The sequence below is a fragment of the Arthroderma uncinatum genome (assembly GCF_011692745.1).
Source record: "Arthroderma uncinatum strain CBS 119779 chromosome Unknown scaffold2, whole genome shotgun sequence".
NCBI lineage: Eukaryota > Fungi > Ascomycota > Eurotiomycetes > Onygenales > Arthrodermataceae > Arthroderma > Arthroderma uncinatum.
Window position 1 is genome coordinate 3,813,245 of NW_022983864.1, and position 14,340 is coordinate 3,827,584.

Sequence of the window (14,340 nt, forward strand, 5' to 3'; positions counted from 1 at the left end):
TTCCAAACTAGTTTGTCTATGTAAGGGGTACATTGGTGAATGCTAAAGGCGCAGACATTTTATTGGAGACTCAAGGGTTTTGAAAAATACAGCTGCGGATTTATGACAACCGCTCCAATACCTTGATCAAATCAGCCATAACTCCCATGGCGGTAACTGGGCCACCAGCTCCACCGCCCTGGACCGTGAGCGGAAGGTCTCCATATCGCTCGGTGTAGAAGCTAATGATGTTATCACTACCCTTAAGGCCGGCTATAGCGCTATCCTTGTCAAACTTCTGCAAGCCCACCTTCACGCTCTTGCCAGGGGCGTCAATACTACCGACATATCGCACAACTTTCCCCTCTGCCTCTGCCGCCTTCTTGAGTTCTTCCATCTTTCCATCAAACTCAGGCAAGCGGCGCATGAACTCTTCAGCTCCTTTACTTCCAGCCTCCAAGTTTGAAAGTTCTTCGGGTATCAAGCTCTCGATGGGGAGGGTATCGGGGCTCTCGACCTCCAAGCCAGCAATGCGGGCGAGTATGGTCAACTTCCGGGCAACATCCATACCGTTCAAATCGTCACGGGGATCTGGTTCAGTGTAGCCCAGTTCCTTTGCTTGGGCAACGACCTCGCTCCATTGCTTCTTCTCGCCAGAAGCTGGCGGTGAAGGTGGTGCAAACTGATTGAAGAGGAACGACAAAGTCCCGGAGAAGACACCCTCAATTCGGGTTACTTTGTCGCCGGTGTTAACTAGGTCACGAAGGGTTGAAAGAACGGGCAAACCGGCGCCAACGGTGCTCTCGTGGTAAACCAATGCATTGCTACTAGCTGCCGTAGAGAAAATATCCTTCCATAACTTCAAGGACGAAGAGAATGCCTTTTTGTTGGGAGTGACGATGCTGATTCCCTTACTGGTAAAGAGCGGGTAGGCATTGGCTATGGTAGGATCAGAGGTATTGTCCACCAAGATAGCTCGGCCTGGGACCTGAGAAAGGTATGAAGCTATCTTCTCCGGGGACCAGGCCTCAGATTTGGTGAATGGGCCGGTAGAGGATGAAAAGGCAGACTGCCAGTCAGCCGGAGGGATGGCGGGGTATGAGGGAGCGGGAGAGGTCAGTGTCTGCGAGGATCGGGCAAGGAGGACAAGAGATGGTGCGTTTGGAAGCTTAGACAGCTGTGAAAGGAAGTGACCTCCAACACCACCGACTCCTATACACAAGTAATGCACACCGATCAGCCATTGTTGGTGCTTAGAATATTGGATGCCTGTTAATTGAGGGGTACTTTGTGACTCTAGCACAACTCACCAATGACACCGAGGTAGATTGCTTTGTTCGACATGATTGACCAGTCAGAGATGATTTCCCTGTATGTTGATATCTATCAGAAATGACAAGTAAGCGAAGGTGAATATGACAGTTTGTTGCTGCTTTCCGAGTTTGTTTCTTCGTGGTGGGGGGCTCGTGCTCCGATCTCCGGTGATGTGATCAAGATAAGATAAGATGTCTTGGCATGGCATGGCTTGGCACAGTTTCCTTTCTCGACGACTTCAACATCGGCATCGACATATATCTTCCTTTCTTTTTTTTTTTTTCTTTAGAACATACAAGGAAGCAATTATGTCCTCGTCCCAGTCATTATACGGCATTCGACGGCCCAAATCTGAGGCGTCCAAGAAAGACCTCGCGTCGTCCTCCACGCTTGCCTTCACAACCCATCTCTCGTCGCTGATAGCTAAAGAGTCCAAGGCACCCTCCTCACATAGCTCCGATGTTGAGAGCGTACCAGCGTCAACAACCTCTCATGGTCGTGCGAGAAAATCTCGAAAACCGGACATCTTCTCCGTTCACAACAAAGGTGCGCAGAAACGAGCAGCAGCCGATATATCCAACGATAACGCCGCACTTCAAATACACAAACGGGGTATAGACATCGGTGAAGTAGATGACGCTGTCCTTAATAGGTCCAGGCGGAAAATGCTGGAAAAGACGAAGCTATATGATGAACTAAGGAAAGGAGAGTACTTAGCAGAGGGAGACAGTGATAGTGACGAGGGTGGACAACATGAGGGTCATTTCTCGACTATACGCCGGGCAGATAAGAATAGCCTGGTTAATTTCGATAGAAAATGGGCCGAGGATAGAGAATCTGGAAAAGATCTTGAGGAGAGGCCAGACGAAGATCATACCCTGGTTGAATATGAGGATGAGTTTGGTCGAACAAGATCAGGCACCAAAGCAGAGGCTGCAGAAGCTCTACAAAATCGGCAGCGCCAGCAAACCGCATCTGCTGCAAACAGAGAGGAAGTTGAACAGGATATGAGACCAAGCCTTGTCCCGTCAGTAGCTCGCCCTTCTCGACCCTCAAACGTTATATACGGTTCAACTATACAAGCCGCAGCATTCAACCCAGATGAAAATATTGCGGCCCAGATGTCTAAACTTTCCAAAAAGCGGGATCGAAGTCCTACACCGCCGCCTGAAACACATTATAACGCTGAAGCTGAAATTCGCACTCGCGGAACTGGATTCTACGCATTCTCTAATGACGAAGAGATCCGAAAGAAGGAAATGGAGGATTTTATGGCTGCTAGAGGAGAAACGACCGTTGAGCGAGATCGAGCTACTACGAAAAAAGAAGCTAGGGACAAAGCAAAGCAAGAAAGAAGAAAGAAGATTGAGGAGCTCCGGTCTAAGAAGAGGGCGGAGCAATTTTTAGGTGGGCTGGAGACGCTTTTGATACCTCCGGAAACAGGCCCTGAAGAAGCAGAAGGAAATAAAGCCAATTAAGATAATACGATTTAGATGTGCATTGATGATTTATGATACCCAAGACATACAATAATTTTAATTTTAACCCTCCCTCTCTCCTTTTTCCTCTTTATATATTACATCACTCGAGATACCCTCGCTCCTTGCCCTAATTAACCTGCTGATATCGATAGCTAAGCTACGATCACTAATAACGGCAGGCTGTGGGCTAACCGCTGGACAGACATATGTTTATAAACTAAGAACCGCTCCAGCGGGCAATCATAGATATATTATGTTTGAAAGGGTCTTAAATATTGGGCTGTAAGGACAGGAGTGACCATGCCTTGAAGCAAGCTAAATAATAAAAGTCGTATACAGGGCGATTGTATATCGGATCCTGTATAGACTCTTATTTGCTACATGTAACCCACGCTGCTTCTTGCTGTTCGGACTTGTCCCTTTCGTAGCACTGCATCTCAATGGAATTATCGTGCAACATCAACCGTGGTGTCACCCGGAGCTTGGCATTTGATATCTCCTCCCTCTTACACAACCTTTAGAGCTTTTCACTTATACCATCTTGCATTGACCACTAAGACCGAATACACGGACAGGGCTTTTGACACAAAATACATTTTCAATTATTTTTAATAAATGTTGAGAATGATGACTGTGGAGAGCTCTAGATGCAAATAGAACCAATATACGGAATATACAAAGTCTGATAAGGACAAGTAGAGGTGGAAGAGATCAGTAGATAAATTTAACATATTTTCATAGCCTCGTATAAGCACTTATGCATGGTATGAGGCAGATGCTTAAGCGTCAAAAGAGAGTGGGTATCATTGAAACAGACTCCAACGCCGGGAGGTAAGACAGGCAAATGCATAGTGAAAGGTCTATAGGGACAAGTTGAAATGTGTAACTCGTGCCTCGTAACAAATAGGACTGTACACCGAGTAATGTGCTGTGTATATACTCCAGAGCTGGGAATGATAGTCAGCTTGTGTATATACCGAGGAAAGGGGAATAGACGGGTGGCTGAGACTAACAACCACAAAGTACATAAATAGTCAAAATATGTACCAAAGCATCCTAGGAGTTGGGTTGTAGATTTAGGAGAAAGCGTCTGATCGATAGTCTAGAGAAAATAATCTTTCCCATGGCCGTGGTTTAGAAGCATGGCTGTTGAGGGAGGATCTAGATGGTGACGAGCTCGCCCCTGAAAGAAAGCTAGGCTTGTTTCTGACCGGGGTCGAAGGAGAGCCAACCACTGAGCTTTGGCCGTTGTTGTCCTATGTTGGAGAAAGAAAGAAAGCAATCAGTTTCTAATCGAAACGAACCAACATCTCCATATCGAAGTGGCGGTTATTTTCATTTATTCGATTCATTTGAGGGACCCGATAACAGATCTCTGCGAACCTCGTTAAATATTTGTGCCTCCTCTCTGCGGCCCTCCGCACTTTGATCCCCTTCCGACGGCAATACGGTTTCACCTGTTGATGCGGGCTGAAGTGTAGGTACGGGTACACCGTTTCTCGATGCCGAGCTGTTCCGTCTGCTATCTAAGCTCTTCGATAAAGTCTTTGTTGCCCCCCCGCCGTATGTTGTCCGCTTTAGCCGAATACTCCCCTTTGCGTCAACATGTGCAGAAGCAACGGTACTCTTACCAAGCCCTGGGGTACTGGGAGCTCGTGGTTTTTCCTCCGATGCATCCAAAAGATACCATCTCAGACCATCTGATAGCTCGAAGGGATTATCGTCGTCGATTGATGCGCCGTCATTAACACCCGTCGAAAGGCGGTCTTGGTTTGTCCCGTTCATAGATTTCGAAAGGTCAACCACTCTTTCCTCTGCCTTGGTGATTCGGGCGAGGAGCCAATCCCGCGTATGCAGTTTATGAACATCCTGCTCTCGCAGGAAGTAGTGGGGTGCTCCGACATTGAATGCCGCCCATGATCGAATTTCTTGATTGCGCGTAGGCAGGAAGAGTGCGAGATCGCCCTCCTTGAATGATCGATAGGCAATTTTGTCGTGGGCTTCGCTTTGAGCACGATGGTACTTGTCTCGGTATCCTCGGGCTTCCTTTTGCCATTTCCTAGCCAAAGTTTCAATGTCTTTAACTCTCTTGATTACTGCGTCCCCGCAAGCCGCTATATCCATGCGATCAACAGCAGCCATAAATGAAGAAAATTGAGACGATTCGTCTGCCTCGTTTCCTGCTTTGGCCCAATGCACATGTTCAGGTGTTGGAATTGTGCGTATAAGCGTCGAGGATGCCATGCTGTCACCGACGGAAAGCCCATTCATTACCCTGGAAGTTCGTTGGATTGTCATAGAATTGTCCTGAGAGACAATTGTGAATCCTAGTTCCTCTAGAATCCGCGATAGCTGTTCAACAAGGGTATGAACTTTCAATGACATATCACTAGCACGAGCACCTCGAGCGTCAAACCATGAGCTAGTAGACTTGCCGCCATCTTCAGTGGTTTCAACTTTCCTCTTCCATGTCAGAAGCTCAGCTGTAACAGAGCTTTTAGCCTCTTCCATATGTTGTAGACGTTCCTTTAGCTCAGTGATCGTCTGATCTCCCTCCATGGCGCGGTTGTCTGATACCTCTCTTTCAGCTTTCTCGGCGTTAAGGGTAGACCTCAAGGATGATGTCTCTTTTTGCTCCTTCTCCAGGCTTGACTTTGCGTCCTCAAGCTGGAATTTGAAGTCCTTGAGTCGTTCCTCGAGCTCGGAGGTCTGTGCTTGTTTCGACTCTAGCAGCGCCTTGGTGATTTCTGCATCCTTCTCTATTTGTGCGATTTTTTGGGTTAAATTGTCATTTTCCTCGCCCAGTTGTGCTACAGTTTCATCTGATCCCTTCGAATGTATAACCAGGCCTTCCACAACAACACAAAGGGCATCGACGAGGTCCACTATGTCACCCGGAGGTGAGGAGTTGGAAATATTATGATATGCGGACTGTAGTCCTTGGATTAAATCCTTCTGCTTCTTGTGAAGAGACTGGATCTCCTCCTCCAATTCATTGTTCCGATCCGTCAATTCAGAACAACGGGCCTGTGTTGCGGAATCAACTTTAGCAGCATCCTCTTGGCTCTTGCCTCGGGCGGCTTCGATCTCCTTGTACAGTAACTTGATCTTTTCGTCGGTCTCATGTCTCTCATGATCATGTGAATCCATGGCCCTGTCTAATTCATCTTCAAGCTCCTCGACCCTGGACTTGAACTTAGCCCCTTCTGATTCAAGAAACCTCCGTTCCTCTTCGAATTCACGCTGTTTAGCTTCAAGATTCCTCATTAAGTCCTTTTTGGTAAGTTCTGCTTCTTCAATCTTGTCGACATTGGCCTGACGTTCGAGGCTTGTCTCACGCTGCATTTTGGTTATCGCATCACGTTCTACAGTAAGCTCAGCCTCCAGCGCAACAATGCGTTGTATGAGTGCCCTGTCATCCTGTGGTTGATTTGATGACATGCGCCGCGATGAAAAAGAGGATCTTCGAGATGCATTATCGAGCCGTGCATTTTCTAATCGTGGAGAGGCCGGAGAGGTGGGTATGTCTGGCCCAAAATGCCCACTGACTGGGCGAGATATGTGGCTTTGGCGATGAAGGAGATCCTCCAACCTCCTCACACGACTTTCAGAACCTTTCAGCCTATCCTCCACCTTTGACTTTTCCTCTTGAAGGCTGCGAACGACATCATTGTCACGTAGTAGGAACGAACTACGGCCCATTTCAAACAGACTACCTTGTTTGAACGCTTTGGTTCTCCGCCGCTGCTGTCTGCTAGGGGTATCTAGTTCTTTGAGTAGCTGTGTCAACTCCTGGACGGTGTCATCCATATCATCTTTCGTTCTGACCAGTTCGATGTATTCCTCAACGTCAGCTCTAGAGACTTCAGGCCACACCGTAGCTTTTCCCGACTGCATATTGACTTCAACAGAAGGAGCGTTATCGTCAGTCAGCGTAAGAAAGTCGCCCATGCGTTTAACCCATTTCCTCCTTCTACGTTGTTCTTCATCGCGGAAAATAGCAAGCTCCTCAGCAATATCCCTCGAGTCGGTTTTCATTTTGTCAGTCCATTCATGACGACGCGCGGACTCGATTAGAATCGATCCGTAGATAGACGGTAGGTGGTAAACAAGGCAAAGTACGTCGAAAGCATCAGTGTCAACATCCAATTCCGCAATATCGGTCTGCGCCTTGGCCAGCCGTAATTCTATCGATGAAATCATTTGCATATGCACAGCAGCATCCTTCATGGCCACGTTTCGATCTTTTATGACAGAGTTCAGCGTATTCCGTAAATCAAGGCTTGCATCCACCATCTTTGGCAGGATCTTTTTCGTATGTACCAACGCTATCTTCGATACATTGGATATTGACCCAGGATCATTTGGTAAAGCTAAGATGGACGTATAATCAGTGGCGATCTTCCTGGCGTACTTTTCTATATCTCCCAGGAAAGACAGTTCGATTTCTGAAGAATAGTTCTGGGATGTGGCGTTTTCCAATGACCCTGCCTGGGCAGAAACACTACGGACTGTCTTCTCAAGGTCATCTAGACGCTGGGCAAAGCTTTGCGACTGTGTGGATACCTGTGACACCGCATTCTGCATTTCCTCGGTGTCGATATAATCCTGTAAAGTTCCCGTACGCTGTTCCTTTGGCTTCTTCGGTACTGGGCGTCGTAAGAAGGTGAAATCTCTCTTAGTGGGGATGGTACCGAGGCTGCCAAATGCGCGTTGCCAATCCTTGAGAGCTGACTGCTGGTCTTTGACGAGTCCGTTGGCCCAGTTTTGAGTATCCTGAAACTTATGCTCCAGGCTCCCGACATGGGACTTTAAGTTCTCTAGAGCGACGGCCACACCACGGCGAATAACTGCTATCCGTGCATGATGCTCGTCTACAGACTTGGCCATGGAATTGCACTGCGCGGCAAGGTTGAGTGCCCACGACCGACGCGCCATGTAGAGATCCTTCCATGATTGTAGGTTGTTCCGGTCCGCAAGTATATCGGGAGGGTCCTGCGGTGTGAATAGAGGAGGTGAAGGGGTTTCGGGAGCTCCGTTGCTGGTTTGATCGCTCACGTTTTGTCTGTCGTACACAAAAATCTCGTTCTACTACACTTAGCACGGAAACCGGTGAAGTCGGATAACAAAGGGAAGTGAAGACTCACCTCCGTCGCAAGGCTCTGGGTTTTGATGCTCTTCCCTCTCGCGGTCATTAATATCTGCCGCTGGACGGGAATCTGCGTGTTTCGGGATATCCATGTTCGCAAAGCATCCGGCCTGGTTGTATGACGGGTTAGCGACAGACAGACAGATATGTATATGCATATATAGTAAACCTACGAAGCAAACGAAACTGGATCTGCCAGCATCTGCTCACCAGTGTGAGCTATATATATGTGTAGCGACATAGCCGGGTTCTCCGCAGCGCGATGGGGAGATGTCCTTTGCGGCGAGAGATTGCTAAAGTAGTTTAATAGAAGCTCGCATCGTCCGCGACACGCGCCATCGACCTCCGTCTGGTGCCGTGTGATGTCTCATGAACGGCCGGCGGTTGTGCTCGTAGGTATTTGCTGCTCGGGTGTTTGTTGACTGGGCTCGCATGCACTTCTTCAGGTGCCTGGGGTGGAATCACGATCGCCCGTCTAGTGCACGTCAGTTGACCCACTGAACAACCACAAGCCCCTGGCACGAAACTCGCTATCTGAATCCTCTTCACGCGGTACGCAGCACTTTTTGCAGTCTAGGGACGCAGAGAGCAGAGCAGAGAAATGGAACGAAGTTGGTTTTGAAGCTCCGTCATTTTTTTCACGTGATGAGATAGGCCCCCGGATACTATATTCCAGTTCCAGGTTAAAGAAGTAGGAATATTCCTATCCATGGCTCAGGGAAGAGGCAGAGACACGATGGCCAGCCTGGAGGCGCCGGCAAGGGCTCTTATTGACCTCGCGACCCGAGACGAAGCCGCGGACGGGTTCTCGTTCTCGCAGAAAGAAGCAGAAATACTGGAGCTCTACGACCGTGTATTTGAACAGCAGCTGGAGGAAGCACTGTTGAATCAGCGTGCGGTTGCCCCCTTAAAACATCGGTTTATGTGTTGAAATATGTCTCGGAATATGACTGCACGGATAATGCTAACTAGATATACTTAATATAGGACTTTCTGAGGATAGAGATGTGGATGACGTTGACGCGAAGCTGGAAGAAGCTGAGCGCGAACTCCTCCAGGTCAGGGCAAAGCTCTCGGTCCAGAGAAAGGTGGTTGAAAGCGTACTCATGACTGAACCCAGCATACAAGCTGTTCATTCGGTGCCTTCGTCGCCGCTCGAGAAGTATGCATAACCTCGCATCAACCATCCTTCACAGTTAGCTCACAATTTACTAGGGCGCTACTTCCGCTAATTAACCGGCGTGATGTTCTTTCTCTCGCCTATGAAAACCTTGTCACTTCACATACCTCATGTATTCGAGAGCTATCCAATGCTGAGGCCTCTAATATGCAAAGCATCAAGCAGAATCAGGAGCTAGTCCAGTCTCTACTTGAGCTTACCAACAGCGAGAAGTCGCCAGAGGACGAGATATCTGATCCTCAGCTCAAAGAGGAACTTGACAGCCTGAAAACAGAGAACAGGCAGAAAAAAGCAGACTGGACTCGGGTAAAGCGTATAGTTAGTGCTTCTATCGCTGCTAGTGGAGTTGACTGGGCAAGCGATGAGAAGCTTGAGAATCTGGTTCTCGATGATGATGCATTAGATGATATCTGACCCCGAAGATAAATCTAGAGCTCTATATTAAAGACTTACGGCGTGTGCGTATTTGAAGTTATGCGCGCTGTATCTCGGTTTTAGGCGTATCATTGCTTGATACCGGTGATTGTTGGATCTAAGTGAATACGAATAACCCTCGAGCATGGCCACAGACGACTTCAAACGAAAATATCGATGACTAAAGCTGCCCAACCTGGGGAAGAAGCCATTATTATCATCATGTGCGCGTTTTCATGCCGTTGGATCGCCCAATACCCACTCTGCTTGCCACTGAATTATCCGAGCACTGGCGATGGTCGGCGTGATTTATATATCTACAACAAACACGTATCCTTAGGGTGGAATGAGCAAATGGGGGGTTATTGGCAACATGTATGGATGTGACCATTTACAATACTCTCGACATAGCGCATGGCTGGAGCAAAAGTCGCGGACAGGACGCCTTGAACAGTTCCTTGGAAGGTCCACGGATCGTTTGGCTATCCTAACCAAAAGGTCACTACCGTTTTCCACGAAGACACATAGGATTAGGTGTAATTCTACGGAGTACTACTATTTAATATTTGACGACATCTAATTGTACAGCCCCATAGAATAGCTCAATTTCTCGGATACCCGGAATCTATTGTCCACCACTTTCGAGCAGAGGGTAAACATGTGTAAGTCGGCAGTATGTTTATGCGTGTTCAGTGGTGGATGCAGGAATGTTGAAGAACTCCTGCCAGGTTCGCATTGTCTCCGGACAGCGCAAAGAGATAGGTCAATTAAATAGGCGTGTTCATATTAATTAGGAAATAGATATATTTTACAGCCGATAATAGTGCGTTTAGGAACAGTAGGAGGCTAAAAACTCGTAGCCTTTTCAACTTTCCCAGCAATTCTGATACATAGCTGCCCAGGTCGCCCCAGTATTCAAGCTCTAATGAATGCGCAAACCCTACCATGCAAGACCCCAAAGGAAATAAAGGCTATGTTACAAGTGATACCATCATGCTTTAAATGCGAGGAAAATTCCAGTCATTGGTCTGTTGTCGCACGGTAGCCTCCAATATGTTACAGCAACAGACCAGGTTCTATGCGTTCGGACGATAGCCACCTGCAGTACTCAGTTAGTAAGTTGGGTTTGAAGTGCATTACTCAAAGGTAGGTACATACCGTATTGGTGGCGCTGATGCGCACCACCAGTTTGCTGCGGGGGAAGTCGAAGCTGCGATACACTGGAAGGCAGTTCAACTTGTCGGAGGAGGTTGACCATCATCTCTGGCGAGAATCTAGTTGCATCATACGTAGACGCGGGCGGGATAATGCTCAAAAGATACACAACATCTCTTGGTAGAGGCCCTGCCGAAGGCTGCTGTGGTGGCTGTTGTTGCTTTACCCTAGAAGGAGCTGGCCCTCCACTAGAACCATTGGACTGGAGTCGTTTTTGCTGGTCACGTCTTCCAGCGGCACCTTTTAGGGGAGATTCGGCACGGATGAATTTTCTGGGTCGGCTTGGTTCATCGCCATATTCGTCAAGAGGGAATGATCGTTTAGGGGAGTGTGTAGTGGTAGTAGGGTGACGGATAGCAGGCGAGCTATGGCGGGAACTAGGCTCTTCAAGAGATATCATAGTTCTAGGCTTTAACTGGCTTGGTGATAGGACTGGCTGGAAGGTGGTTGGGTCAAAGGAGGGGGCTGAGAATCGATGGGCAAACTGTTTAAGAGTTGGATCCTCCGGGAATAGCTCTCTCATCCGGGACTCGAGATTGTTTATCTGTACGAGGTCTCCATATCGAGATTCATATTCATGTAAAAAGGCGAAGATTGGTTTTGCCTTGGCAACGTTTTCTGGATTTGAAGTGAGTCTTCGAACGGTGGTTTCGAACACAGCTCGTGCATCTAGAGAACAGTTAGTAAAGAATGTATATAAACAATCATGGGGTAGGAATGCCATACTTGTAATATCGTTAATATCGATAAGATGTTTCAGATACTCCAACGCAAAAACCTCATCCTCTGGGAAAAGCTTTGCTCCCCTCTCAAAGATTTTGGTTGCTGCTGGGTCCTTATAACAATGATATTCCAACAAGGCACTGGCAATGTAAACGTCACTCGTAATCCGTCCACGTTTACGCGCATCGGCAAATATCTGGCGGGATCCTGCGATTTCGCCAGGTTTGCCTTTACCTTGAATACGACGCATTGCTCGCATCAATGCAATCCAGACAAACGAAACCGCTTTAGAGAGGACGCCGATTTTCCCAGCATATTCTTTCTTCACTGACTCAATCTCCTTCGCTTTAGCGCTTTCGTGTGTCCGGGGGTTGTCCGTTTCATCTTCGTCATCATCGTTTTCATGTAGTACCGGTAGCTCCTGATCACCTTGCGCAGCCTGTTCTTCGACCCTCGCAAGATCTGTCGCTTCTTGCGCCCTAACCTGTCCAATCAACTCATAGAGTGCATCAAGTAACTTATCATAAGGCTCTCTGACTCGAGCGCCACGCTTCTTGGGATCCTGCTCCGAGGCGCTAGATAGTTCCAGTCGGTCGGCGCGCTTAAAGGCGAGAAGACAGCTTTCCGGGTTCGCTTCTATTCCCTGTTTCAAAAAGTCGTTTCCTTCAGTTTCCATGCCGTTTTGGAAGCAAAAATCCGCAGTATCAAAAAACATTTCAGGCACAAATCTCAAGGCCATTAAGGACTGTTTATAGACGTATAGAGTCCGCTGCTTGTAGCTGGCCGGGTCTTCTTCCTTGAGAACCAGAGGATCATCCTTTTCCCACTGTATCCAGCGTTTCCATATTTCAACCTGCTTCGAGAAAGAATAGTCTCCCTCGTAGCCAGGGGCTGGGGGAAGTCGGGGGAGAGATAACCTGACAAGATCTCTGGTAATGTTTTGAAGTTCCGTATAAGAGCTCCTAGCCGTCATATATGACGGGGATTTATCTTGTATAAATTTGCGTCCCTAAACCCATCAAGAGGAGGAGAGTCAGTGAAACGTGAACAATTATAATGCCAGATGTTCCACTTACCGTCAACTTGTTTAAGCCCATCTCAAATTGATCATATTCTTTCCAAAGCGTATTCACAGCTTGAGTGGGAATGCAAATTGCCCGTTGGTACGCCTTCCTCAGCAGATCCATTTTCTGTTGATCTTGCCAGCCGGAACCTCCGATGTTTCCAGGCCCGGAACGAAGAAATTGGATGTAATCGACCCAGATGTTTCCGGAATCTTTGTCGATGCCAATATGCTGGAGTGCAAGGTCATATGCTGATGAAATAGTACGTCTTGCGTCCCCGCTAGAATCAGTGGTTAAATTATTACGCCGACGCACATAATCCAAATACAACGACCACAACTGAACATTAGGAATGGATAGTAGGCATTTTGTAAATATCTGTTCCAACTTGTATAGTTCGTTGTTTTCAGATTCCATGGTGGCGTATTCAACCCATTGCTCGGCCTAGAGTAAAAACATTAGAATTCTCTTTTTATATATTGCATCAGTTTTTTTTTGATTCAATGGTAATAGAAACGCACCGCCGAGGGGAAGACCTTGAAAACCCTCTCGTACACCTGCCTGGCACTGTCGAGCTTGTTTCTGCTGCGGTGTTCGCTAATTAATTCTAGCCATGCATCCGTATCGCCACGGGGATCGGCTTGTATTCTGTCCTCTAGGATGCCCAAGCGGTCATGGGGGAGGCGAGTTCTTGAAGTAGCCGCAACTGGAGGCGTCGAAGGAAGAGAGCTGTTGGCTGACTGAGCGGCGGATCGACCCGGTAGCTTCGATTCCCCTTGCGTGGGTTTAAGTGTGCCATCGTTGTGCACTGAATGATCAACATGAGAATCAGAAGCAGGAAAATTAATGGAAACATGTGGAGTGTTTTGATCTGAGGCAATATTTTGCTGCTGTACATGGAATTGTGAAACAGGTTCATTTATATTTTCAGAAACAGAGCGCTGAGACATGTCTGCAGAAGTAGATATTGAATTCTGAACTTGAGCTGATAAAGCCGCAGCTGGCGGCTCGTACTCAGCGTCCCCTCCATCTTCTTCACCAGTTGATCCCTCCTCAAAGACACCAATCTGGGATATTGCGGTAGAGGCTTTGGACTCGCCTCCTGATGGGGGAAGCAGAAAGGCAGAATCATTGCTATGGGCATCCTGGGGCAATTTTTCAGGCAAATTAGGCCCCGGAGCAGGAGTTGGGGTTGAAGAGCTGACAAAAGGAGACATATGAGGAATCGTATTGTGATTTGAGGCTGCTATATTTGCAGAAAACTGCTCTTGAATTGTTTCAGAGGGATCATAATCGTCCGAGTCCGAGTCGCCTGCAGCTTCAGCATCTGCATTCAAAGCCTGCGACTGCAAAACCCCATATTCAGCTCCCTCCTCCGCCATATTGTCTATTTAGAAAGGAAATGTGGTATCCCGGGTCGTCTATCTAGAAGTGAGAAGCAAGTCAGTTAGCAGAGTCGAATGACGGGATAAACGCAGTGCTCTTCACCAACCTTCGAGAAATGAATTAAAAAAAGGCGCCTTTGCCAATAAATACAAGGGTCTGGCTGGGTGTAAAAGCAAGAGAATCTGCCCGCCGTCAGTGAGGCTGGTTTGTGAAAACTTCAGCAAGCTTCCCAGCGTCTTTTTGTGTTGTTAAAGCTTGATCTCGCTGGTGGTCACGTGAGAAAGGTGAAGGACAAAGGTCGCAGTTCGCAGAGCTGCAGTGAGTTGGCGCAGTGAGACAGCGAGGGGGCGAGGAAGCGAGTGTATCAGTACAAAGAACATTATTCGACCAACACTCCCGAAATACATACCACTTCATACATCCTGACTTGACTCT

The 14,340-nt window shown here is 47.7% G+C and overlaps 5 protein-coding genes across 5 annotated transcripts; 2 read left to right on the forward strand and 3 right to left on the reverse strand.

Moving 5' to 3' along the window:
- Positions 1 to 100: 100 nt before the first annotated feature.
- On the reverse strand, positions 101 to 1,323 carry GIQ15_03130 (homoserine dehydrogenase; the record flags this gene model as incomplete). Its single annotated transcript, XM_033550547.1, has 2 exons — positions 101 to 1,191; positions 1,290 to 1,323. The coding sequence occupies 2 exons, from the start codon at positions 1,321 to 1,323 to the stop codon at positions 101 to 103; spliced, it is 1,125 nt and encodes a 374-aa protein (XP_033407708.1).
- A 278-nt stretch (positions 1,324 to 1,601) lies between these two features.
- Positions 1,602 to 2,771, forward strand: GIQ15_03131 (uncharacterized protein; the record flags this gene model as incomplete). The annotated part of the gene is made up of 1 exon (XM_033550548.1): positions 1,602 to 2,771. The coding sequence occupies one exon, from the start codon at positions 1,602 to 1,604 to the stop codon at positions 2,769 to 2,771; it is 1,170 nt and encodes a 389-aa protein (XP_033407709.1).
- A 1,338-nt stretch (positions 2,772 to 4,109) lies between these two features.
- Positions 4,110 to 8,125, reverse strand: GIQ15_03132 (Atg11p; the record flags this gene model as incomplete). The annotated part of the gene is made up of 3 exons (XM_033550549.1): positions 4,110 to 7,862; positions 7,922 to 8,033; positions 8,097 to 8,125. 3 exons carry the CDS (start codon positions 8,123 to 8,125, stop codon positions 4,110 to 4,112), a joined length of 3,894 nt encoding a protein of 1,297 aa, XP_033407710.1.
- A 534-nt stretch (positions 8,126 to 8,659) lies between these two features.
- On the forward strand, positions 8,660 to 9,517 carry GIQ15_03133 (uncharacterized protein; the record flags this gene model as incomplete). Its single annotated transcript, XM_033550550.1, has 3 exons — positions 8,660 to 8,816; positions 8,911 to 9,085; positions 9,139 to 9,517. 3 exons carry the CDS (start codon positions 8,660 to 8,662, stop codon positions 9,515 to 9,517), a joined length of 711 nt encoding a protein of 236 aa, XP_033407711.1.
- Positions 9,518 to 10,593: 1,076 nt separating this feature from the next.
- On the reverse strand, positions 10,594 to 13,901 carry GIQ15_03134 (mRNA 3'-end-processing protein rna14; the record flags this gene model as incomplete). Its single annotated transcript, XM_033550551.1, has 6 exons — positions 10,594 to 10,616; positions 10,676 to 11,401; positions 11,459 to 12,464; positions 12,532 to 12,799; positions 12,848 to 12,963; positions 13,041 to 13,901. 6 exons carry the CDS (start codon positions 13,899 to 13,901, stop codon positions 10,594 to 10,596), a joined length of 3,000 nt encoding a protein of 999 aa, XP_033407712.1.
- Positions 13,902 to 14,340: the final 439 nt, after the last annotated feature.